Source organism: Pteropus alecto, unplaced genomic scaffold, assembly GCF_000325575.1.
Source record: "Pteropus alecto unplaced genomic scaffold, ASM32557v1 scaffold68, whole genome shotgun sequence".
Classification (NCBI taxonomy): Eukaryota; Metazoa; Chordata; class Mammalia; order Chiroptera; family Pteropodidae; genus Pteropus; species Pteropus alecto.
The window spans coordinates 6,981,957-6,998,690 of NW_006441386.1; the positions used below are offsets into that span (position 1 = coordinate 6,981,957).

At 47.5% G+C, this 16,734-nt stretch overlaps 1 protein-coding gene across 2 annotated transcripts in view; it reads right to left on the reverse strand.

Moving 5' to 3' along the window:
• The window catches only part of HIP1 (huntingtin interacting protein 1), a 129,330-nt gene that overhangs the window by 58,545 nt on the left and 54,051 nt on the right, over window positions 1–16,734 (reverse strand). Inside the window, exon 1 of one of the 2 annotated variants that reach the window (XM_015594666.2) lies at window positions 15,613–15,800. The exons of the other annotated variant lie outside the window; for it this stretch is intronic. Coding sequence (XP_015450152.1) covers window positions 15,613–15,630 — 18 coding nt within the window. The 5' untranslated portion in view covers window positions 15,631–15,800. Of the gene's footprint in view, window positions 1–15,612; window positions 15,801–16,734 lie in introns of those variants that run through there. 2 annotated transcript variants of the gene reach the window in all.

The following is a 16,734-nucleotide window of genomic DNA, read 5'->3' on the forward strand; positions in this document are numbered from 1 at the left end:
CACCGAGTATGACAAGGATGTATTGTTAACCTGGGCGAGAGCTGCTCCAGGTGAATGATGGAGGGAAAAGCCTACATGGGAAGGGGTAAGAGAGAATGGGGAGGACTGGGAGACAGTCTGGACGGAATGGACATCCCCTCCCTCCCAGGGATCAGGGCTCAGCAGAGGGGCTCTAGGGACCATGAACAACTCCTTATCTTTCTCCTTCCCTCCAGGCTCCCCACTGGTGTCCTCAGTTAGAATGGCAGCTCCATGACTGGTTCTCCTTCCCCCGACAGGGTCAGAGAGACGAGGAGTTAAAGGATCTTTCCAGACTGGGAGCAGAGGGGTTGCAAAGGCTATCTCTTTTGCCAGCGACAAATATATCTATCTTTCCTTCTCTGAAAATGATCCAGGATGCTTGTAAACCCCCAGAAAAGCACTCTCCCTTTCTATACAGCAAGACCCATCTCCCAATTGCCCCATCATTACCAGTCCCAAGGCTCCTCTTATTCTGTGGGGGACAAAGTCAGAGAGCTGAGCAAGCAGCCTCCATCCTGAACCACACCTCTGCACACTTTCAAACCTCTGAGAGGCCTTCCCGGGTCAACCTGTCCCCTTGCTATCATGCACCCCTCATACTCCCGTTTTCTCTTCCACTACATGGGAAGATGCCCCCCACCCCATCCTGTTCTGTAGCCTCAAAGCTCTCCAGAACTTTTATTACAGGGCGCAAACCAGATCATTCAGCAAGGGGGCGACTGATTACAGAAAGGCAGACCCCATCCTGATGCCTCCTGACCTGGAGAAGAAGCCAACAAGCTCAGTATCTCTGCCATCTCCATGGCTCATTCTCACTGCCGTCATTTATCACTACAATTGCCTAAGAATACCCTTCAGCCAGGCCAGCCTGTCACATCCTTAGGCAAAGATCACCATATCACCTGTACTTTTGTCTGCACCTAAAAACCATGCCTGTGTCACCCACTGACTTGAGCTGCCTGTTTTCTCATGTGGGTCTTACATCTACTCCTTTTCTCCACACACCATGACTCTGCCCACAAGAGAACTATGACAATCCTCAGGGTGCCCACAGAGGCTTTCAGAAGGTCTTGGAATATAGGGCATGAGAGTTAGATACTGTGACACTAGGTCTTATGGAAAAGGAAACGCTGGCCCCTCTCCCTTCTCCCCCACCTGCAGGGGGCCATGGCTTTGGAATGGCACCCCCTTCCTTACAGTTGTTTCTCTTGTCACAGAAGAAGCCTCAGAATTACTTCTCTAGGAACCGGAACTACAATGCTAAATTCACAGGTGTTGCACTAATAACTCATCAGGGTTATTATCTGGGGAAGTCACTCTGCCTAGAAAGTCAGGCCTTGGGCAGGCCTTTCGCAATGTCCTTGCTTACCAGATACACAGCTGGTGTGCAAGAGTTGAAACCTCTCCCCAAACCACCAGCATTGCTCAACTTCCTCTTCTCCTCTTCACCCTCTATCATTCTCTACCTCCCAGATTTCTAACTGTGAGGTTAGTTTCATCTCCTCTGCCTGACTGACAGGTGGTCCCTGGGCATTGGAAGCACCCATCCCCTGGCTCTGTAACCCTCCCAGAGCCCTACTCCAGAGAGTGTCTCTGTCTGCCAAATGAATGAGTCAGGAGGCACTTGCCATCTCCAGATGATGCCAAGGCCTGCTGCAACTCCTCTCTCCCAGACATCCTTCAGATGTCTTTTTGTTCTATTTCTACAGCAAACAATCCCATCTCACACCCGTATTACTATATAGCTGGCCCTCTACCTCTAGTCTCTACCACAACTGACCCAAATAAAGCAGCAAGAATAACTTTCCTATGTGTCCTCCCAGAGAAAAAAATCTAGAGTGGCTCTTGATCTTGTGCTTTCTGAATTCTCCAATGTGGCTTCAGCAACACCCCTCTCAAACCTTCAGTTTCATTTCTCTCTTCAGATGGTGGTCTTCACACAACTGTGATCCAATTTGCATTAAATGTAGTTTATAAATAAATTGAATCCCACCTTACACAAGATATCTTATTTGACTCCGACAAACAATTCTGTAACACTAAACATTCCCAATACACTACTTTGGTCCACTCAAATGTGTAAACACCAGTTTGCTTGAATAATAACGACAATAGCATTTCTCATTTTTGGTTAGCTCTTCACAATCTTCAAAGAGCTTTTATATGCACTATCTTATTGATGCTGAGAAAACCTTGTGAGGGAGGGAGGGCACACTTTATAGATAAACAAGTGGGCTCAGAAAGGTCAGGCATACAGAGGAGTGGCACCCACCTTTCTCAGTCAGGTACACATTCTACAGCTTACTATTTAGACAGTTACGACAGAGCTCTGAGCCAAAGCCAACTTATTTAGTAAACCTCTGCCCTGACCTCAACACATTTGTTGTCTTAAAGGTAGATTTCTCTCCTTCTTATAGAACGTCCAACCTGCCCTACTAGCAGATGCTACAATCTTTTGGTCTAGTGAGAAACCAAAGGAGAAAGTTTTTCGGAAAACCTAGAGTGGTATCGGAAGAAGACCCGACCGAAGGTCAAACAACCTCTAAACAAGTCAACCTTCTATTATTTTCAAGGAAGCAGGTTCCGGTCTTAGTCGCTCACACGCCTTCCATTGAACCTTTAATGCGCAGTTGTGTTCCCTCAAGGAACCCATCCCAGTTTGAAAGGAAACAGAGATTGGGTGGCGGGACTGTGACACCCAAGTTCATTATAGGCAGACACTCTCGAAAGCACCTGAACAAAACTTCATCAGGCAGTGGCTACAGGACCTTGCTTCAGGGTGGGTGATGTACTAGGAAGGAATATTCCTGAGCCCTGAACTCCAGCCCCTAGACAAATCAGCCAGTTCTGTACCAGTCTGTAGCCAATTTCACACCGGCTACCTACAAAGCTCCAGAGGGATGCTGGTCTAGCCTCATCAGTGCTGTAGCGTGTAGGCCTGGATATGGGAAGAGCAAATAGGACACGGCTATCTTTTTGGCCAGTGGTGCTCTCAAACCTGGCTGTGCACGAGTATCACCCGAGCACCTGACTCTGTACCCCAGTAGCAGTCACACACCCCCAACAGATTCCTTCGCTCCACCCCTAGATTGGATTCATTTGGTCTGCGAAGGAGCCATTACGCATTGCACTCTAATTCTGGTTATGTTACAGAAGAACATTCTATGTCAGAGTCTAAGAAAAAAACTCAGCTAAAGGAAAAGCAGAAATGAAGAGGGGGAAGAATGGGGACAAAGAGAATGGGAAGAATAAAGACAGTGGAAAAATGGAAAATGAAGAGATCTTCTAGGCTCAGACTGGTATACCTTGACATAAGCAAATATATATGTGGGGTGGGAGAATGGACACTAAGGACAAATTAGGAAATTATTATTCATTTTTAAGAAGAATTTGGCATCAGATTCCTTTAAATAGCAATCTCTGCTAGTACATTTAAAATAGGATTCCTTTTACAGAAGTGTGACTTATACAAAACCACATATGTTACATAGGCTCAGAAAAATAGCTCTCCTCCCATGTAGTCTGGCTAACCATAGAACTGGCCCAATACAGATGGTCACCTATTTTCTTCCAAAGGATACCCAGCCCTGCTCTCTGTCACCTATTTTTATGTTTTATCTGATATGGTTAACAGATTCTTAAGGGCCACTCAAATCTCTTTCGGTCTTCGCTAAACTCAGAGAATACTGCTCTGAGTTCTCCTGTTCTCTTATTCATTCAACACATATTTGTTAAAGGCCTATCATGTGCTGGGTACCACTCTACGAATATAGCTGTGGAGAAAAAAACAATGCCTCTGGCACCATGCATCTTATGTTCTAGTGGGAGAAAGTAAACAAGTAAAATATATAGGACATGAGATGGCAACAGCGCTATGGAATAAAAATAAGGCCGAATGTGGTGCTGGGGCTTACTGAGCTGGTGTTATAACCTAAGATAGGGTCCTCAGGGAAGGTGGTACCAGAAGATGACAGAGGGACACATTTAAAAGTGATGAGGAAGCAAGCCTGGCAGATACCTGGGGGAAGAGTTCTAGGCATAACCTACCCAGCACGTGTGAGGCACAGCTAGAAGTTAAGTGTGGCTGGAGCCAAGAGGTCAGAGGTGGGAGGGGCCAAATTGCAAGGGACTTGTGGGCCACTGTGAGGAAGAGCCTTTGTTCTGAGACAGGAGCCACCGGGAGGTTTTGAGCAAAGGGATAACATGATCTAACTCACTTTTTAAAGAAGATCCCCATCCGGCTGCTGTGCTGAGAAGAGACTGCAGGGACCAGCATGGAAGCAAAGAGGACAATTAAGATGCTGCTACATTAATTCAGGCCAGAGATAATGATGGCTCAGACTAGGCCGAATGAGGATAAAGTGCTGAGATGTGGTCAAATTTGTATGTATTTTGCAGGTAGAACTGACAGGATTTGCTGATGTTACGGACGTGGAGTGTGAGGAAGGAATCAAGGATGGTACCATGATCATTTGCCAGAGCAGCTAGAGGGACCGAGTTGCCATTAACAAGATGGAAAGAACCATGAAACAGGTAGGTTTGGGGTGGGGCAGACAGGAGCTTGTTTTCAGACATGTTAAATGTGAGATGCCTATGAGATTTCCAAATGGAATTGTGAATGAGCAGTGGGACGTGCAAGCCTGGAATTTGGAAGAAGTTCGAACTGGATGTATCAGTCTGGCAGTCACTAGGATATAGATGGGATTTAAAACTGAGTAAGTTCACCAAGGAGTGAGTGCAGATCAAAAGTTTCGGGGCAGCCTGAGGATAGCCCACATTCAAGAAAGAGAGATAGAAGAGAATGAGTAATGGGAACAGAAAAGAAACAGCCCATGAGGTAGGAGGAAACCAGAAGAGTGTGGTATCCTGGAAGCCACACAGAAAAATGAATTTCAACCGGGAGTGATTGACTGTGTTGGATGCTGCCAATAGATCAAGCAGGACAAGAGCTGGAAACTGACCATCGGGTTGAATGCTGAGGAGCGGGATAGGGAGGAGCGTGGGGAGGGGGTGGGCAAGACAGGAATCTGGGAGAAGCAGAGGAAGTATAAGACAAAATATACAGACTCCCTTTCAGCTCTCTCGACTTCCTTCTTCCTCCAATACTACCCTCCTTCCTTTTAGATCTCAATTTCCTTACCAAAAACAGACTGTGTTCAGGCTCTCATTCTCTAATTCGATTAACCTCTTCTGGCCTGTAATTGATCCCAGGGTCCTTTGCACACATTATTTCATTTAACCCTTACAGTAACACTGGGATTGCTAATTTCATCTACAAGATGGGGAAACAGACTCGGAAGGGTTAAGTGATTTGCCTATCTAGTCGTGATGCCTGGCTAGCTAGCTGACCCAGCTAGTAAGTAGCAGAACCACAATATGAACCAAGATCTCACTCCAGGTTCAGGCCCATCAATCCCAACCATACCCTTCCAGGCCTGGGATAATTCAGACTCATTTCCACTAAGTGAACACTCAGGTAAACGCCAAGCCCTAGCTAGGTTCCAGGAATTGAAGTCCTTATTGATACACAATTGAAGCACAGACCTCACTGATCTCAGGTCAGGGCCAAAGAAAAGAAAGTGGATGAGCAGTGCAGGGTCTGGTCACCCTCAGGAGGCCATGAAATGTCCCAGCTGGCAGTGCCCTGATGGATATTTCCAGCTCTGGAAACAGGAAGTAAATCCTGAGGATTTGCTAAACTGCTGAGGGGTGGTTGCTAATTCCAGAGGTGAATTTCATCATCAGCTGTATGGCCGTGCTGGACTTCCTCAGAAAAGAGAGCAGCGAGGAACTCTCACTTCTGTTTCTCGAGGGGTAAAAGAGAGCTCTTCCTTAGGGGAAGAGCCATGAGGTTCAAGAAAGTATAGGGGTACGGACAGAGTCACTCGAAGAGCCTCAGGCAGGGTGAACCCCCACTGGGTGTCCAGGCCTAACATTCTTCTGTTCTCTGGGCTACCAGATCCTGGTGGTCACAACATGGCCTGATCTCTTCCTAAAGCATAGCTCCAGCCATGCCAGACATGTCCAAGGGCTCACTCATGTCTTTGCTACATGCCACCCCTATAACCTGGATTAACCATCTTCCCAAACCATCTCCACTTATTTAAGTCCTGCCATTAATTAGTCAGTCATGATTTTATTCATTCATTAAATGCACTCACCAAACATATTGAGTACCTGTGTGTCAAGAGTTGTACTAAGTTAGCTCAAAGGTGAGTAAGACATCAGTCCTGGCTTCGAGGAGTACAGTCTAGATGGGGAGAAAGATGGCACTGTGTATGCAGCCAGTTAGAGAAGACACTGGCAAGTGCAGAGTGCAAGGGGGCCTGGGGGTGGGCATCTAACCAAGGCTGAAGGGTTGGTTGGGTATGGCTGCTCTTCCCTGGAGGAAGAACTGTCTAATGCGATGAGCCGGCTAGGAGAAGGGGCCTGCAGGGGTGTTCGGGGGGAGAGGCCAGCACCAAGGCACAAGTGGAAACCAGTGCCCAGTGTGGGAACTCGTGAGCTGTCAGTGTTGCCAGGAGTATGAAAAAAGCAAAGAGGAAGCGAGGACCAGAGAGCCCAATTTATAGTTATAGGGCAACGGAAGAGAAAATAGTCCAAGCAACCTTTCCACGTACGCATCGTCAATAAAAATAATTCTTAAAAGCCAAACCTTAAAGCTCAAGTCCTTAAAACGTAAAGCAGTCAATGGATTGATGTGTGTACAGGATGTCACTTCAACTGTGGAAAATGTTTAAAGCTAAAAGTCTATTAAGGGGACAGATTACAAAGAAATGATACATCGTCTGTACTCACCTGGAAATATGGTAGTAACTGCTCACAGCGACTGAATGCTGGTTGACATACATACTAACTCCTATACCCTCACAACAACCTTATACATAAGATACTGTGATTACCCCACTATACAAGGAGAAAATCCACACAGGGAGCCTCAGTCACCTGCCCAGGTGAATAAGCAGTGGAGACAAAACTTAAACCCCAGAACCCATGCCCTTGACCGCTCTGATATAATGTTTCTAGGTCTATGGCATAATGTAAGCTAAAATAAGCATTTATAAAACTGTATTATGGTATGGCCCCATTTTGTTTAAATATGTGTGTATATGCTTGTATTTTGTTGAATCATATGAAAATTTGGCCATTTTTGACTTACAAAACAGCAGTTTCGTATGGTTCAACCTAGCATGAATGCATATATATAGGTACACACACACATATACATACGAAGAAGAAAGTCTGTAAGGCTCTATTGCTAAATTGTTAGTAATAGTTTTGGATGGCAGGAGTGTGTCTGATCTTTCTTTTTTTACTTTTTCAAATTTTCTGAAAAATAGTTAAATGTTTTCCTTATTGCAGCTGCCAATGACCACAGCTACCTAGTAAGATGTACTCAAAGTGCAGGAGTCCCAGCCCCTGCACTGAATTACAGCATCAGAGGTCAGTGTACTCATGGGGGTCTCCCCTTGTGGGCTGAGAAGCCAAAGTGTAGGCAAAAAGCTGCCATAGAAAAAGCCCAGAGTTCAAAGTGATGCCAGCTGTGTGACTTCTCTGAGCCTGTTTCTTCACCGTGAACGTGAGTCGGAATCATGCTTTTCTGAGAATGGAACGTGATATGAACCAAGGTGCTCTGCTGTCCCACCCTCATTCTAGCTGATGTTACCTGAAAGGGCCTCCTAAATTATTAATGGCACCAAGTCCACCCCCAGGACCACAGCTAGAGAACTGCTCAATTGACACTCAGCTCCTTTAATGAAGAATTTTTGGAAATGAGAGGCAGTATCTTCCCTCCAATTTCTATGAAATCTGGGAGGAAATGGTGAGCTTGTAGTGCTCTCTCTAAAGTATGGCTGACTCCTGCATCCAAAGTTGAACAAACTGCAGGAAAACAGCACAGGGCAGCTGGGGCACAAGGTAGGTTCCCTGAGGTCCAGATTCAGGCAACTCTTAGCAACGAGCTGGAGCTGCACTGGGATGCAGTTTCAGCCAGATCATAAGCCAAGAACAGACCAGGAATGGGGGTCCCAGGGACCACTAGCAGCTAAGGAAAATCTATGGTAGGAATGACTGGCCCACCCCTCTTTAAACAATTCTTACCATAGCATCCTTAGGGGAATCGCAGCCACTTTTGCACTCTCCCTTCCCTTTTCCCGGATCACTTACTCGCCACTTTCCAGCATCCTATACAATTTTACTCATTTACATTTATTGGTGTTATCTAACCTTCCCCCTCCCCGCCCTCCCTACCACCACACATGTACTTAAGGAGTGCAGCTCCACAAGGCAAGGATCTTTGGTTCAGTGAAGCACCCCAAGTGCTTATAATAGCACCTGGAGTAAGGGGGAGGGGGTACTCCATCAATATTATCTGAATGAATAAATGGCCTGCAATGTCACCTTCCCCAACTTGCCTCCTATACAACTTGGCAGAATTAATTATTCATACCTTTGAGTTTCTGTAGGACTTTCCTTAAATCTCTAATATAACTATTATCACAGTACATTAGAATTATTTATCTCTTCTACAGGAGTTTTCAAATGATCCCATTCTCTTTTATATTCTCCATGCCTAGCATAGGGCCTCAGTATTTGCTGACTTGGGGGACAATCTTGACATCTGTACAGAACAAAACGGATGATCTCCAGGACCCTGGTTGATACCACATCACTGTCTGGCACCAAGACTGCTGACATTGATGTCTGAGCTAGTGGGGCTAGGGAGGCAGTGATTTGGTGAGATTCCTTTCCAAAGAATCTGGCCTGAGAGAACTCCAGCAAGAGAAAGCTATTTTAGGTCCCAGAAAATGAGGCTGAACCAAGTGTGTCCAAGAGAGGTCATGATAGAAAGGTAATGAAATGTTCATTTCAAAAAAAAAAAAAAAAACTTTTCCTCAACCCACAGTTGGCAGCTCCCACGCTTATTCTGGCACCAGTGAGGCCCATCTCCAGCAATGGGACCAAGAGGTGTAAGCCTGTCGGCCAGAATAGCACATCCAAGCCTGTCAAGTGGAAACAGCCTTGCTTACCGGTTCTACTGGACACTTGCTGATTATTTTTAACTTGAGCTTCACACCCTGCACCCACTCATCTCTCCTCTCTTTCCTTTGGCCTTGCTCCTAACAAACCTACTCAACACCCGTTGGCCTGCATATAGCACCACTCTCTCAACTGGAATGTCTTCTCTCATCACCTCATACATTCATTCAGCACCTACTGTGCATCATGTGTTGTCATCAATACTGCTCGCCTTCTTTAAAACACAGCTTTAATACCACCTCTTCCAGGAAGCATTGAGATATGAAAACATTAAGATCCCATGTCCAAGGAACTCTGCTAGTTCCTCGGTGTCAGGAACTGCACCTACTCTTCTAGCATTAACTGCAGAGAGTTCATTAACTCACCCGTGGTCTCATGGCCGTGTGCCTTCACATGTGTGATCTCTCTGCCTTGAACGCCCTTCTTTTCCTTACCCCCTTGTTCAGCTTTCTCAACGAGGCCATTCCTCTAGTGCCAGGTCATTAATCCCATGCCTTCCTATGCTAGCACACCCCTCAGATGTACTCTGTGCATTTTATTACATGTACTGTAATTATTTATAACATGTCTGATTGCCCTACTAGACCAAGCCCATCGAGCAGACAGGTCATTCTGAAAGAAGGAACATTCTACCTTCTTAAAAAAACCTTTAAAAAGTTTTAAGATTTTTTTGTTGCCTAAATGAATAAGTAAAAATAAAAACTGTAGTCGTGGCTTAATAAGCACCTCTCCCATGTACCAAGAACTTTAAACAGACCATCTCAACCCCTTGCAAGTTTGCAGACACCAATCCATCTGAGAGATGAGGAAGCTGGAGCACAGCGAGGTCAACTAACTTGTCCATAGTCCTAGAAAATCAAGTGGTGGCATCAGGATTTAGCCTCTGGCCTATGTGACTCAGAAGCCCCCTGGTCAGCATCTAGTGTGGCCTCAGGGCACGGAAGACGCTTTCTGATCCTCTGTGTGCAGGGGATGGCATTGTGGACTCCAGCTGGCTCCCACTCACATGGACAAAAAGCCTCCCGCCCTCTAGTCCTATCCTACTTGCCCACAGGAAACACCTCCAGATCAAAGACTTGTTAGGACAAGCAGGAAACCTAAAAGAGATCTGGGAATTTTTTTTTACTTAAAAAACCTATAGTTTAACTTCTTTGGGGCCCTGGGCAGCATGAATTTTGCCTGGTTGCTTAGAATCCTTTGGCTCAGACACAGCTGCCAGACCACGTGCCTGTCTGGCTGTGGACTGGGACCTCTCAGGCAAGAAAGGAGACAAAAAGGTAGAGCAGAAATAGCCCCTGGATGTTCTCTTCAAGAAAATCACCCAGCTGTGTTTGTGTGTTTGGGGTGGAAGAGGGCTTAGGGGGAAGACAGCAGGGAGGGAGGGTTGTCTGTACGCTGGGCTGTCTTAAAACCTACATTTCTATCTGAACTTAGACCCTGACTGGCAGGATGACTTGGAGGGGCCTCTGAGGACACTAAATCCTGCTTCTCAAGGCTGTTTTGAGGGAGAATATAATCCAGGTAAGAGCTTTCTGTCAATTACTAAAGTCTATGTGTCATCCAAGTCAATGCATTTCAAGGTAATTTCTGTCTCCCTCTCTTGATTCTAAGCCTTTCAATGGACAGCTCAGACATCTGTGGTTCTGGATACCTAACATCTTAACATGCATAACCAGGTGCCTGCGCAAAAAAGCAAGTATCCAATGTGCCTGAATGGAACTGAATCTCATCTTGGTAGGATAAAATCTTAGTGATCAGTGACAATAAGAAATAGCAGTCATATGGTAAATCAAAACCTTTTTTTCCTAAGCATTTTTAAAGGAGGCAAATTACAGATTTCCTTCCCCACTGGCGCTTGGCTGATGCCCATGTCATCTATGAGACCTTACTCCAGGGGCTGGATAGAGAAGGCAGCTGATCCATGATGCTCTGCTAAGTTTTAGAAACCATGGTGGGTGATGCACAAAGCCAGGATACGCCGACTCACTTCTCTGGAACTGCTCCCTAGTGTTCAAATGAGCTGCCTTTCACACCAGGCCAGCCACAATAGACCTTGGTTGTGAACCCACACATTGTGGGTTCAGGTTGAGCAGCTTCTGAAGGCCATTCCCAAAGCCTGAAGGCTAAGCTAGAGTCTCCAGATTGGTAAGAACTTGGGAGCCATGCTTTTCCAGGGTCTGTGAGCAGCTCCAGTGGCCAGAAAGGCTTTCTCCCTCTTCAGGGAATTGATTCTGTCATAGAATGGCTCTGGTGTGGGGAAGTCCTGCCCACCCCATAACTGCTGCCTTTAGAAAACAAATCCTACCTCCCAGAGCTACGTGGAGCAGGTAAACGACCTCCTCCTCCTGACAACCCTGAGTCAGACAGCGATCAGCCCTCTGCAGTCTCCTCACGAGGCTGACATCCTCCTTATCTTCCAAGTCAGAGACCTCGAAACTTTTTTGACTCTGATGATAGTAAAAAATACATTTTACAAGGCCATTCCTTACTTGTGTGTGTATGTATGTATACAACCTAAACCAGTTTCACAAACTAATGCTTACCTCCTTATATGGAATACACTTGGATGTTTTCTTATCTATTTCATTCTTTCAAATGCTGGCTGCAACTCACTAAACTGATTTTGTGACTCAGGGCTAAAAACACTGCTCTGGTTTCACCCAGCTGGTCATCCACACCCAGCTTTAACTGATTATTTAGCTCAGACCCTAAGAGGGAGGATACCCTCCTTTCCACAGCTGTTAGCAGATGTGGGCTCTCAGTAGAGCCTTTGGCATCGTTCTACACTGGGATCTCCCCAGCTCGGCATTTCCTTCTCACACACCCCAACTCATCTGAGCAAATACACACAACAGTGACAGATTGACCTGAACCGTTTTCCTGCCCAACAATCATTACCATTTACTCAGAACATATGAAACACCTTTTCTGCACTCCTCCCATCTTCCTGCTGTGTAAACGAGATTAGAGGATCTGAGGGGTCAGGTATCTAACATTTAAGGGGGCAGCCAAGATTCATGAAGAAACTCCAAGTTTTAAAAACAGTGGTAGGTGATTGACGAGGTGCATAGTCCACAAACAGACAGGTGCTAATTCCTTTTCCCTGGATCTTCTCCCCTGGGGGACCCAGAGGCCAAAGGCCACCACGCGGCTCATCTTTTTAGATTAGCGTGTGTCCTTTCTCGAAGCTAGTCACGCAGTCTTTTTCCTTACTGTTTATTTGTCACCATACCGTACGTTTGGTGATCTGGAGAACTGGGTACGAGACCTGGTTTCTCCACTTATATGGGATCTGGGGCTTCACTTTGCTGAATCTTAATTTTCTTACCTGTAAAATGTGGCTAATTACTTCTGCCCTGCCTTCTTCACATAAACATGAAGAGGTGTGAAAATGCTTTGTAAGCTGTAAAGCACTGTGCAAATATAAATCATTACAAAAACTATATGTTCTTTTTTATAAGAACTGACAGTGTTGACTCTGTCCCCAAGTTTTAGCACTGTATTCTCTGGGTTCAGTAAAGCACAGACTCCATCATCAGTCCCCTAAAGGCATCTGCATTTTATCCCTGAAAGCTGGGTTAAACCAGCTCTCCCTTGGGCAGATAGCTGATGTCATCAAAAATTCATCAGTCACAGCAGCTGGTGAATCCACTCTCTCCAGTCATTTGCACCTTCATTCAGAAAAGTAACTAGAATTGGGAGAATTGGTCCCAGGAGCAGTCAACTGAAATACAGCCTATGCCCAGCTCTTTTGGCAAATCAAGAAAATAAAAGGTGTGAGTGTTTGGGGAGTGGGAGAGATCAAGTCATCTTAGATGAGACTTTGGAGACAATCATTATCATAAGAGCCACCATGTATGGAGGACTGTGCCTTAAAAAAAAGTATTTCCAATTTTCATGAGAATGCTCAAGACAGGTACAGGCATACCTCAGAGATGGTACGGGTTTGGTTCCAGGTGACAGCATTAAAGCAATAAAGCAAGTCACAAATTTTTTGGTTTCCCAGTGCATATAAAAGTTATATTTACACTATATGGTAGTCATGCAATAGCATGTGTAAAAAAACAATGTACACACCTTAGTTTAAAAATACTTTATTGCTAAAAATGCTACCAATGGATTTGCTTGATGTAGTGTTGCCACAAGCCTTCAATTTGTAAAAACCACAATTTCTGCGGAGCGCAATAAAGCGAAATACAATAAAACGAGGTATACTTGTATTATTGTTCTCACTTTACAGATGAGGCTAAGAGGTTAAGAAACTTACTCAAAAGCATGCAGGGAGTTGGCTGAACTACAATCTGCTTTTCTCATTCAGAGATAAGCTATAGAAACCCCCAAGACTGATGTTGGACTCTGCTGAAAATATGGCTGAAATGCTAGGTTTGAGGTCAACCCTGGATTCAAGGGTCCCCAAGAGTAAGGACTTTAAATCGGAGATGGGGCTTTAATCATCAGAAAAGAAGGTACCTTGGGCCTCTAAAGGATTGGGAAGCAGGTGCTAGTTCCCTGGGGTGGGTAAGGTTTTACTTGCTAGAAGGTCCAGAGTTTGTGTTCTTTACAAAGAGCTGAAGACAATAGTTTCTGGGCTGGGCACTTGGTTGCTCAATAATTAATGAGAATCTAATATCACTTTTGTTTGGACCCCAAGCTAAAAGAGCAAAGAGGTAATACATTTACTTTTCCTGTGCCCCAAATTCTCCAAAGGTTACTGAGTGCCTACAAGTCAAGGTTGGAATACTTTGGCTGGAATTCAAGGCCTTTCTGCTCCGGCCCCAACCAATGATCTCAACATTTCCTATCTCAAACCTCTGTCCCAGCCAGACGTTCTCAGCCTTACCCAATGTGCTCTGCCCATTCCTCTTCCTGTGACTCTCTCAACAGGCAATGCCCCTCTCTGCTCTCAGCAGAGCCAATGCCACTCAGACTTGAAGAGCCTGCTTAAGATCACTCTGAACATCTGAACTCTGGTGCCCAAGTCCCTTTTCAGACTCCCATGGCCCTTGGAGCTGTGGCCTTCTGACTGCACTGATAGCTAATTGTCTGGCAGCCATTGGACTAGAGCTTCAAGTCTCTCGTGCCTCCCCGCATAGCCCAGACAGGTGACTCTCTGATCTTGCTGAGATACCTCTAGGAAACGGCCTGGCTGCTGGTCAGTTTTCTACCTCCTCACCCCCATAGCTGCAAGAAGGCTTTTTTTTTTTTTTTTTAGAAAGGCAGTTCTAATAGTCACCCAAAGAAAGTGAGCTTTCATGGTTCACACATAGACAATGACAGTCCAGTCTCTCGGCATTGCCCAACCATGAGGAGGTAAGCATCCTCATACGAAGATGGGCACCAGCAAGGTGCCCATCTCCTCCCAGGGGCAGCATTCAGTCAGTTTGAGATCGGTCTCCAACCATGGGAAGAAATGATTCTCACCTATCATCTGCTCCCCTTGCCACTGTCCCCCAGCCAAGACTGAATGCCAAAGGCTTGTCTGGGCCAGGAACTTACCTGCCTTTTCCAGAGACAGTTGCTTCAAAAGGGCACTCTTGGGAAAACGAGACTAATTCTGTACAAGATGAACTCATATTCATTCAGTACCTTCTTATCCCTAAGATACAGGTAGAACCAGACGCCCTCCCCCAGATACACAGAAGCATCCCAACCCAGTTCTTTTCCGCTGAAGCACAGCCCGTCATAGGGTATCTCTCCAGCCTGACACACAGGCCCCCAAAGTTTATAAGACACGTAGAGGTGGGGGACACATCACCCTGGTCTAAAGCCAGGGTCAAGGTGGTAGTGATCTCAAGGGCATAATCTTAAATCTTTAGAGTGGGAGCCAATCCGGACCACTGGGAAAACCTTCCCCAGGCCTACAAGTGCTCCCAGAGACCCCCTCCCTTCAGATTCCCCAAATCACACCCTGTAACTCCCGGGGCTGCTCCTAATCAATTTAGGAACAATGTATTCAGGTCCCACTGTGTTCCTGGGGGTGAAGGGCTGCCCTGAAGCGGGGATCAGCCCCCTCCAGAGAGTCAGATGCTTAACAGGGAAAAGTGTGCTGCTCCCCAGGCCCAGACAGCTGGGGTCTACAAGTGGTACATCTAGGACATCCCCCATCTATGACGAGGATCCCATTCCTGCCCCCTCTTCTAGGATGGTTATAGCCCTAGCACTGCCCTCCCAGGCCACCTGTGCCCCCCTGCTCACCGGCTCAGTCCAAAAAATCTTCCCATAAATCTCAAATAGGTGTGCAAGCAGAGGCTCTGGAGGGGATGGGACAAGCCCCCTTCCCGCAGCCATGCCCTCTCTCCCTAGAGTCTAGCGAGCTCTCCCGGGCGGCCCCGGCAGCAGCGCGGCGGGAAACCGGGAGCCCCATCCCTGTCCGCCAGCCGCCTCCAGAATCCTGGCCAGGCTCCCTCCTCCAGCACGTCTGGAGTTGGGGCCAACAGGCAGGATCAACAATCCAGAAACTTTCAATGGATCAAGCTGACTGGGAGGGGGAAAGAGAGAGGGAAGGGGGGTGGCGGGCGAGGCTCCAGGACAGAGCCCTTGCTCTTCACTTACCATCTTGCTCACATCCATGACCGAGGCTGCAGGGCACCCCCCACCCCTCGAGATCTCGCTTCCCCCAAATGCTGCTCCCGGCTAATCCAGCCCCGATGGTGCCATGCTGTGGGGAGGGCGGCCGGCAAGGCTCCCGCGGACCGGGGAAGGCGGCGGCGGCGGCGGCAGGACCGAAGCTGGACCCGAGAAAGGAAGGGGAGCCGCAGCGCGCACTGGGGGCGGGGGAGGCGCGGCCCCGCGGGCGGCCCCGGGAATCCCAAAATCAGCTGGGGGCGCCCCGGTGGGGGTGGGAAGCCTGGGTAGGGGAACCAGTGGACAGGTTTCCGGGGTCGGAGCCCACCGCACGACGCACGGCTAGGATGCGATTTGAATAACAAAAGGTCGCTACTCCCCCAAGCCCCGGTGGCCTGGATCGCGGAGCCGCGAGCGAGGCCGCCGGGCCCGCCAGGAAGTGTGAGTGTGAGTGTGTGTGCGCGCGCGTTTGGTGGTGGGATCAGTGGGACTCAGGAAGTGAGTGGGGGAGGCGGCTGAAAAGGAGGGAGAGCTGGGGGGCGCCGCGAGCCGACATTCCAGTGGGGGCAGGGGGTCTGCTCGGCCCCTCCCCACTTGGCTTCCCTGGACAAAGGCGGAATTCAGGGCCAGTTGTCTGCCTCCCGAGGCTAATCCGGAGGGGACGCCCGGATGAGTCTGGGGTCTGCCGACAGATGGGCGGATGAAGGAAGTGGAACAGGTATCCGCGGAAGCCGAGGTCCCTGCGAGTGAGCCAGAGCCAGCCCTTCGTGGAGTGAGGGAAAGTGGCTTCCAAATGATGTCGGCCCCGACTGCAGAGTTCCTTTCTCTCAAGCCAGAATCCCTAGTCTTCCATTCCGTACTCAGTGTCTAATCTGCCTTTACAGAAATAGGAGGCAGGCACTCCTCTCTGCAGGGAACTCAGCTGGTGGCGAAAAAGGACTCCTGGCAAACGCTATTTTGGGGCAATCACCAGAAAAAGCTAGAGGCCCAAGCCTCTGGTTTCAGCACCACAGACTGCTTCAAATCTTCAGATGAGCAGGAAGGTTTGGGGCACAGCCGAGTCAACAAGAGACGTGAGACCACTTACACCAACCCTGTGTTACCCAACAG